General features: G+C 44.2%; 2 protein-coding genes across 2 annotated transcripts; one reads left to right on the forward strand and one right to left on the reverse strand.

Moving 5' to 3' along the window:
- The first annotated feature begins 65 nt into the window (after positions 1-65).
- On the forward strand, positions 66-4,424 carry tmem276a (transmembrane protein 276a). The gene is made up of 4 exons (XM_052061189.1): positions 66-656; positions 968-1,081; positions 1,182-1,319; positions 3,100-4,424. Exons 1-4 carry the CDS (start codon positions 269-271, stop codon positions 3,345-3,347), a joined length of 888 nt encoding a protein of 295 aa, XP_051917149.1. The 5' UTR covers positions 66-268; the 3' UTR covers positions 3,348-4,424.
- Positions 4,425-8,321: 3,897 nt separating this feature from the next.
- Positions 8,322-9,455, reverse strand: fibina (fin bud initiation factor a). Its single transcript, XM_052061192.1, has one exon. It carries the CDS (start codon positions 9,359-9,361, stop codon positions 8,738-8,740), a length of 624 nt encoding a protein of 207 aa, XP_051917152.1. The 5' UTR covers positions 9,362-9,455; the 3' UTR covers positions 8,322-8,737.
- Positions 9,456-9,742: the final 287 nt, after the last annotated feature.

A 9,742-nucleotide genomic window follows, 5' to 3' on the forward strand; every position in this document is an offset into this window, starting at 1 on the left:
TGTCGTGTTTGTGAGAGCGCCAATATGTTGTTTTTGGCGCCACCCAATGGTGTATTATGTATTTACTGTATGTTTTAGGGACCAATCCAGTCTCCGGGCTAGAAAGAGCTTGACTGGCTGAAGCAGACAACCAAAACATCGCATCCGAGCCTCCACGTCTTCATCCTCAATGCGGCGATGCTCGCTGCCGACCTGACCAGGACTCCCTGAGGAGGCCCCCCTGTCTCGCGGAGGGGATTTCTCAACACGGCAGCCGCATGGAAGGAACATGGCTGCGATGAGGACTTTAACCGCGGCGGGTCTCGTCCTAGCCTTGTGCGCCCTCGGCCTCATCGCTGTGGCCATCGGCACCGACAACTGGTACGAGACAGACGCCAGGAGGCACCGCGAACGCTGCAAGAATTATTCGAACAAGAGGACCGATCCGGGCTACATCTACATCTCAAACAACAACCTCCCGCTGCGCATGCTTCCCAAAACGAGCGCCGAGTCGGAGGCGAGGATGCCCAGGATGCGGAATCGGCGGCACCTTGCGCCTCCAGCCTCCGCGATGGAGTCGCTGTGCAATCGGCATTTCAACTCCACCGTCATCGGACTGTGGAGGAAGTGTCACCGGATGGGATTTGACCTGGAGACGGAGGATTTAATCTTTAAAGGTATGCTGCTGTAGTCATATTTGTGTATGTGCGTGTGCGCGAGCTTGTCAAATGCGTATAAACGTCTTGCGCAAGCCAATATAAATTGCAGGTCCACATGAAATAACAACGCGCATTCACATAAGCCTTGACATGTTTAACAATACGCTTCTCCATCTTGCTGTGGGTGGCTCATCCACCGTCCATGGATGGGTGGGTGATTAAAGTTTTTTTTTATGGAGGCGGTGGGGGGAGGGGGTACATCCTCCTCGTATCTTGTAAAGGATGTTATGTGACACCCCCTCTCTCTTTTGTGTGGTTTGCTTCCACAGGATTGGTTGCACGTTGCACGCCAGTCAAATACTACTACTCTTCATCGGCATTGCCCAGAAACGTGCCAATCAACCTGACCAAGACGATCAGGCAGGATGAGTGGCATGCGCTACGTGAGTCTTTTGTTTCTTATAAACGTGCTGGAAAATAAACCAGCAGCAGCATCAGCAGCAACAACAACAGCCAATAGCGGCGCTCGATCTTCTATTGCAGATCTCCAGAGGATGACGGTGAGTTTTATCGGCATGGCCATATCCATTATCCTGTTTGGCTGGACCGTTGGCGTGCTGGGCTGTTGGAAGGCACATGACCTCATGCAGTATGTTGCCGGATTGCTCTTCCTCATGGGAGGTAAACGTAGTACCCTAAATGACCTCACGAGGGCAGTAAACTCAAAGGGATCCAAGCACTGGCCTCCCCACAAAAACAAAAACAGCCACCTAGTCCGTTTTTTACGTTGGAAAAATCTCACCGCATCCCACGAAAATAATTGTCATTAAAAAAATAATTTGTAATGTCTGACCGAGCCGATATGCGGCCCAATAGCTGAAACTGATTTGCTTAAGTCTTTTTCAAGATGAAAATAGCTCAACAAGGCAAGATTGGAACCCAAGTCTGCGAGGCAGGAATTCAAACCACTAGTGCATTAGACAGAAAAAATAGATAACACTTATATTACCTATACAGCACAGGAGTATTGAACAGAGGTATTGGAAATGACATTATTAATATGAACATAAAGTGACTAACATTTAATATTTGGTGACCCACTGATTTCACCAAACTGTTACTTTCTTCATTTGAAATGTTTTTTTCCTAGCCTTTAGTGCAGCCTCCTTCAGAGGCTTCTCACTGCAGAGTCTCCTCTTCAGGAGGTGAAATGCATGCTCTGATGCCGGTGATTAACTTGGCCAGTACTTTTCTCCCCTGAAATCCTTTGTTGTGTTGGCAGTGTGTTTTGGGTCATTTTGTTGCGGCATGATGAAGCTTCTCCTGGTTAGTTTGGATGCACTGTATTTTTCTCTAAATTGCCAGACACAATGGTTTTGTAGACTTCAGAATTCTAGAATGCATTCTTCTAGAATTCTTGAGTTACACCATCATTAAAGACTAGTGAGCCCATTCCAGAAGCAGCCATCCATGCCCAAGCCATGACATTGCCCCCACCATGCCTAAAGGATGAGCTTGTGTTTTGGATCACAAGCAGCGATTCCTCATACTTTGGCCTTTCGATCAATTTTGTAGAGGTTCATCTTGGTTTCATCAGCCCATAAAGCTTTGTTCCAAAACCGTTGTGGCTCATCTCTCTCATTTCTTGCAAAATTCAATCTGGCCTTCCGATTGGTTCTGCTGGTAACCCATAAGTGGATTGCATCTTGTGATTAGGCATGTGTATTTCTTCTCTCGAAGTAGATTGTGATACCTTCAACCCTGGCGGGCGGAGGTGAACAATGATGTCACTGACTGATGTCTTTGGGTGTTTCTTCACAGCTCTCACAATGTTTCTGTCATCAAATACTGGTGATAAATATCCTTGGACAACCTGTATGATGTCTGTTGTTCAGTACATCAGTAGTTTCTTTCTTTTCCAGGACATTCCAAGTTGTTGTATTGGCTCTGCTCAGTGCTTGAGCTATAGCTCTGAGTGACTTTCCCTCTTCACTCAGCTTCAAAACGGTTTGCGTTTCGCACATAGAAAGTATGGTCTTCGTATTTGTTTACATTTGACGCTCACCAGCCCAAGATATCTTGCACGTTGACAACCTAACAGCTGCTAACAAACATTAGCTCATGAATTAAATGTTAGCACAACAGATAACTTTAGCCTGAAGCTAGCTAGCAGCTGATTTGCGCTAGCTAGCCGTTTCGTGGAAAACTCTACGACGATCACAAAGATTACGATTAAACTTTAAGCTTACTATTAAATTAATAAAATGGTTTTTGTTATGATGCTGTTATATATATATGTATATATATATAAAAGAAAGTGTTATGTGTGTTTTTCATTGTTGTGTTTCTTTGACGGAGTTGGAATAATATGCTCTGAGAGTTCCCGAACGCATCGCACTCCATTCATTTTACAGTGGAAAATTATTTAAAATCTGTCACGTGTTTCACTTCCTATGGACAGGAACATGCTGCATCATCTCTCTCTGCACATGTGTGGCGGGAATCAACTTTGAACTGTCGCGTTACCCTCGCTACATGTTTGGAATACCGGAGGACATCAGCCACGGCTATGGCTGGTCTATGTTCTGCGCGTGGGGCGGACTGGGACTGACTCTGCTGGCTGGGTTCCTGTGCACACTCGCCCCCTCCCTTTACCCACCGCACACCCCCGTGGCCCAGAAGCCGCGGCAGGAGAACGGCTGCGTGTGATGGGCCCACGCTAACCCGAAACGGACAACACGACGACCTGCATCCAGGACAGTGCAGGAATTCTGCAGTGTGCATCATGGCACAAAGAAAGCACAAGAACACAAGGGGTAGGGGTTGGGGGTGGGGTGGATATTGGACATAAGATGACCCCTCTCATGACGAGCCGATCGGTGTTATTGCTTGCTCTCCAAGAGGACAGTACTGTAGTTCAGCACATTTCTTAACACCCACCCAACATCTAACTAAAGAAAGAGAATAGCACAACCTGGAAACTGTAATAAATATGAAAACATATGATATGTACTGTCACATTTGAAAGGGCAACCGCGTATCATTATGCATCATTCAACACAAGTTATGTACATGTACCTTTTTAACCGTATGTATGCCAACGTATTTGTGTTTATTCAAGGGAAAATAGGGCACATTAAGTCCAAACTGTGTCTGACTGACGTGTTTTTGTTGTTCTTGAGGTTGTCTTCACCATCTGAGTATTTTTCAAAAATAAAACAGCCGTGCAAAACATTCTGTGTGGAGCACATACTGGCGCACACACCAGCGCAACTGTATCAAATATTTGGAAAAGATAAAAATGCTCACTTTCACTAATGTCTAATATGTATTCTCTGACAATATGTTTGTTTATTATTGTGGCTATCCAGTGAGCATATTCCATTTTTTGAAGAAAAGAGCATACTTGTCCTTCATCCATTGGTTTAGAAATATTTGTGTCTGTGCCTTTTGTGACAAATACTATTAATGAATCCTTGAAACAAATACCTCGACTAAAAGTAGATTTAACTATGGCTAAATTCAATGAGGTATTACTTTTTTAAGCGGAGATAGCTCTTCTGTATTGACCTAAGAAAACTGAAACTGGTGGAGGTAGTAAAGTGACACAATGCACTTCTGCTTCTCTATTGGCAGTCTTAATCAAAACATGAAACAGAGCAACACATACCAGACACGTATATAAGTGACGAGATGAACTGACGAGATGCACACCAGTTATAAAACTGGAACGACTTGTCCACAATGTTGACCGGAGATTAACATTAAATCCAAATGCTGAATTTACTCCATTCTTGAGAATTATTTGCCCCAATCTTCTCCTCCTTACAACTATGTGACTGAAAGCAGATTTAAAATCTTTAAGTGATTATTTACAGCTGCAACCACAGAACGGACTCCTTAATTGTGTACATCGAAACCAACCTGTCGTAAGATTCCAGTATAAATTACATCTTAGAATGAGCCACTTTCTCTGTTGCGTGTTGTTCTGAGATGAAGGTGCAACTGTTGGCAGCAAATTTTCTTGTTTGTAGCAGTAAATCTAAGGCAGCACAAGAACAAGGCATCGGAACTGTTAGGGCCAAATCACAAACGGCCTCAGGCATTTTGGTGGTGCACAACTGTACAACACCACATGTAGAAGTAATTCTTCACTTGTACAACTGGGTCAAAAGTAGTCCAAATTGGGTGACTTTTGATTTTGTCGGCTTTTAACAATCCTTCAAAAACGTCCCAGGCAAACATCAGCATAGTGAGCAATCACCCGACTGGTGAACACTTTTTGTGGGTGAACATCTCATGGCCCGAGGGGCAAATGACGAGTAGCTACATAGACACCTATCTATCTATCTACACACACACACACAGACACAGACGGTAGAGGTCGCTCTTAGCCAATGGGATGCCAGGATGATGCTCGGTAATAGCCAATGGCGGAGCAGCTCTAATTATGTTGCATTCAGGAAAATTCGGAGCTGCGATTTGCAGGCCATACTGTATTTTTACCTTTCGTAACAAGAGGCACTATTTTCCTGTTGAGACGTTTCATAACTTGACAATTTCGTATGAAAAGACGTTCGTAAGTAGAGGTAACAACATTTTCCTCTGTTACGGATCACAACGGCGAGTCCTTCGTAATATTTTGATTTCCTATGCATCTTAAATCTTGGTTTCAGTTCACCTGTCATTCCAATTAAGACAATAGAAAACAGACGAATAAACGGATGAATGAAAGCCAAAAAGTATGTTTATGCCAAAGTGATTCATCCAAACTCCCAAAGAGTATTTTGTTTCATATAGCATGATTTAATAATACCAAAAGAGTTCCTGTTGTAAGTGAAGGAATGATTCTCACCACTGTGTTTCATTGCTTTAAACCGAACCCTCCTCAGATGCAAATCATCATCAGACAGATCATTATCACATCGTAAATTCTGTCTGAGGTCTTATCACGTCATTTACACCTTGAGCATTTGAGTTTCTAATTTTATTGCCTCCCTGCACATAAAAAGTGCAAAGTGCTTACGAACTGTAGCTGGCAGATAACCATGGTGGTGTACACGTACTTTTAAAAATAGTCGTGTCGCAGCACTTTTTTTATGCTTCAATCAGAGCAAGTCATCAATTCATCTAATCTACAGAGCACATCCGGTTCAAGTGCTGGAGCCTATCCTGTCTGATTTATTAGCGCAAAAGGCAGCAGGAGATTCAGCTATGTGAACCTCCACACCACCCCTATAGCGCTCATGAAAACGTTTGCCTTGATAAAACCCTTGAAATACTGTATTTAGACATCCAATTACTATCGCGTTTAACCTCATCGAGCACAGTGTATAAGAAGGAACAGAAGCATAAGGTAAAAGGTTGAGAAAGGCGCAAGCACTTATAGCATGCAGACACACTGGATATCGTAACTTCTTGAGGCGGTTGACACCCGATCTTGGTAATTTTGCAGAAAAGCGCCAGTTGGCGGCTCTGCCAGAGGGAGGGCTGCGCCGCCGTGGGAGCGGTCACCGCTGACTTCAATTACGGGAACTCAAGGCGGCTCCTTTCATTCCCGATGAATGCGGCATGCCACTCGCACACTAGAGCAGATGCACCGTTTCCAAAAATAAACCCAACTATCACAAATCTATCAAAAGAGCTGGCCTCGACAGCGACAGGAAGTGAAAATCTGATCTCCGTTGCTGTGATAACAACTTCCATTTTTTGGGGAATAACTTCTGCAAGGTAGGTTGTAGATATTTCTATTGTTATTCCTTGTTTTGGATGAACATATGCTCACAGTTTTATGGTCATACGTAGCCAAACTGTCAACTGGGCATCTTTTGGTGTACATGCTGTAGGCTCTCTCCTGCACACACCCCCACACACTTTGCTTGCAGTGCAACTTCGGTACCATAAAAAATAGGTACTGAATAAACTTGGTCAAGAGAAAGTTTCGTTATTCAGTCATTTTGGTGAATAAGGCAAATATTTCTTCTGTTGGACACAATGCGTGTATTGTTGTGGATGTTTTAAATGTCTTGGTCACAGAATATTGAAATATGTTTCCAAGTGAAATTACCAGTACGTTTTTTTCCCCATTGACTGCTTATTTACCCTTACACAAGGAATTATTTGGAGTCTCACAGAGTCATATTATTCCAAAGTTACAGTACTCTTACTTGAGTACAATTTTTGGCCACTCTACCCACCCCTGCTTTTGGTCCAGCGGTTTTGAGAATGTATTCACTTAGATTTTTTGCACTGACAAAAGGGCCGTCTCCCCAAAACTGTTCTTAAAAAGTTAGAGGAACAAAATTGCCCAAAGTGGCCCGGTTACATAAAGAGATCAGATTCTTAATTTAATAGACTAATAGTATGGCTCCATCTAGTATGTCAGTCTTGTGTACGCATCTGAGAGGACTCAGTGTTTCAGGTCAGCTCTGAACCAGAATCACATTCCTGACCTGCCTTTGTTTGTGCTTTTAATAAGTCAGTGTGGAGGATACATTCTTTTAACAGCAGGCCAAACTCCAAACAGCTCCAAACTATCCCATCCACCCCCCCAAAAAAGTATGCTTCCGTCGGAAGAATTAATGTCCCCTCCCCTTCCGCCCTACAAAAAAGAAAAAAAACGAAAAAAAAACGCCTTGTTGCTTTTGTGAGCCTCTATAGGTTTAACATACACAGTGGATTTTTTCCCCCAGCAACCTAGTAAAAACAGAACCATGGGCTGCTCCCCTGAAATTTCCGATGCCTTGTAGACATATAAGGTTTCTGTGCACGCTGAGCTCCTGCCTCTTCGGACAGTGCTCCTTGCCTACGTTGGTGCGCTGCTGTACTAAACAGAGCCGTTTTGAAAAAGGGGTCCCAGAGGGGAAGCTGGAGTGTGAGGGAAACCAGACAGAGGAAATCACACCCAGTTGAAGCCCATTGGCGGGCAAGCACATCTGGCCCCCCTAAAAAAACATGCTCAGGCATCATCTCAGGCACATTTATTGCTGTGCGCCTTTTGCGGACAGGAACAGACAGCGACAGAAAATATATGACCAATTACAGTCATTGGCAGGCATGCGATGTGTTTAAGTGCCGACATATTGACAATGTTGGCCAAAAATACGTGCAGTTTGGAAAGTCACTGTGAGCTTACGTTTTTATTAACAAATATTGAATACAGGAATTACCTCTGCAATATACATTTAATGGCATCGTGTTTAGTCTACAAAGGTCAAGGTCCTTACTTTCCTAGCACCTGCTATTGCGTAACACCACAGAGGAAGACATTTGAGCTTTGGGAATTATTTACCATTATATTTAAAGTCAGTTCTTCACAAAATGCACATAATAATCATCATAATTTTACACCAATCCCACACTGTTACAAATTGACTCCAAAGAGCGTTTTTCTTCCGATAAAAGTATTTTATCATTAAAGTGAAATGCTTCCAGATGGAGCTGGGAGGCAGTGACGGGACCCAGATGGCAATTAAGATTGACTACTTGAAGGGACACTCAAGTCTGCCACTGCTTTCGGAAAAACAACACAAAAAGTTTTATAGCTTTGCGGGTTCATGCAAAAGACAATGGAGGAGTACATATATTAAAATTAGCTTCAGACATATTAATTTACTTCAAAAAAATATTATATAGAGGTGGTGCAAATGTCAGTTAGAGTCTAGTAGATTTAAAAAAAAATAATTTTATGACCTGTATTGAGCATCTTTATAACCCCATAGATCTCACTTGTCTTTTGGGATGCTAAAAATAAAGTACATTCAAGAAAAGCATGCACTGTTGATGACATGTCCATTCATCAGAGAAGCATGCAAAGAAAGCTCAGATTGTGCTCGAGTGTCTTAAAGAGATCCGGAAATATTAAAGTCCAGTTTGTTATTTTAAATGGGTCTGATAGCTTTGTCCATATAAAAACTTAACAATGTACTGATTCTTATGACCCCTGGGCCTTTACAACTTGCGGAAATCAATATACACCACACTGATTTCCTTAGCCTGCCTCTCGGCTCAGAGGAATGCGCTGATACGCGTGCTGGTCCCATTGAATGACACATCTCCAGAAACTTTACAGACGAATGCTTCCCAATGATATGAAGGGACTATGATCCTGGATTAAGATATTCTGTTTTAAGGCGACTCAATCTACTCCCGTGACTGCGAACGATGAGAGACAGAAGTTCCTGTTTGTCCCTCAGCCCCAGGGAGATGTCCTTCGTGTCCCTCAGGCTGTCTCTGACGTCCCCCACTTGCTTGAGCACGAAGCCGCTAAGTTGTTGTTCCTCCTTCAGCTCGCTCTCTTGGCTCTGCTTGAACTTCACCTCCAGCTCCTCCAGAGACTTGTCCACACCGGAGAAAGCCTCTGTGATCTGGGATATCTCTCTCCGGAGGAAGCGGCCGTAGGTGTCCTCTCCGTCCAGGTCGTTGGCTACCACCCGCCCGATGCTCTCTAGTAGCCGCGCCGAATCCTCCGCCTGAAGCCGGGCGAGGATCAGCTCCTCCCGCACCAGCGCGTCACTCTCCTCCTCGGCCACGGAGCACGGGGAGCCGTCCGAGAATCTGAAGACCATCTGGCACTTTTCAGGGTCTTCTGTGTCATCGTAGTCGCCGTCCGGGACGTAGAAGTGATGGAAAGTGCCGTTGGAGATCTCGGCTTGCAGAGGTCCGTCATAGACCGCCGCGCTCAGGGGCAGACTTGTGAGTACGATGAGCAACAGAGGATCCATCGTGCGCCTCCTCTCCACAACGCAGCATGTGCGCTGGGAGTGGGATCAGGCGCAGAGTTTTCATCAGGGCTCACGTTACACAGCCTCCCCCTGCTTCCCCCATTCCCCACCTAAAGGCACAGCGTGGTAAAACTGAGCTGGGGCCCCTTGTCGGCCCTGGTCATCATGCTGACCACACAAAGCTGCTACTCACTCGCACACTCAGAATGTTATGACCATTTGCGCAATGCAAAACTTTATACATCGTCAAAATAATCACTTTCCGAAAGTAATAATGAGCAATTTTGATTTACAGAAAGGGTTGGTTGTTGATTACATCAGTGTTTTGCAGCCTTTTTTGAGCCAAGGCACATGCGAGCAATTTACACTGGAACAAGTTCA

Source organism: Hippocampus zosterae, chromosome 3 (assembly GCF_025434085.1).
Source record: "Hippocampus zosterae strain Florida chromosome 3, ASM2543408v3, whole genome shotgun sequence".
In the NCBI taxonomy this organism is placed as follows: domain Eukaryota; kingdom Metazoa; phylum Chordata; class Actinopteri; order Syngnathiformes; family Syngnathidae; genus Hippocampus; species Hippocampus zosterae.

Bases quoted from the DNA above. Each gene is read 5' to 3' on its own strand.
- tmem276a (XM_052061189.1), top strand. From the start codon at position 269: ATGGCTGCGATGAGGACTTTAACCGCGGCGGGTCTCGTCCTAGCCTTG. The intron at 657-967 runs GTATGCTGCTGT...TTGCTTCCACAG, and splicing joins GGAGGATTTAATCTTTAAAG to GATTGGTTGCACGTTGCACG. The intron at 1,320-3,099 runs GTAAACGTAGTA...TCCTATGGACAG, and splicing joins ATTGCTCTTCCTCATGGGAG to GAACATGCTGCATCATCTCT.
- fibina (XM_052061192.1), bottom strand. From the start codon at position 9,361: ATGGATCCTCTGTTGCTCATCGTACTCACAAGTCTGCCCCTGAGCGCG.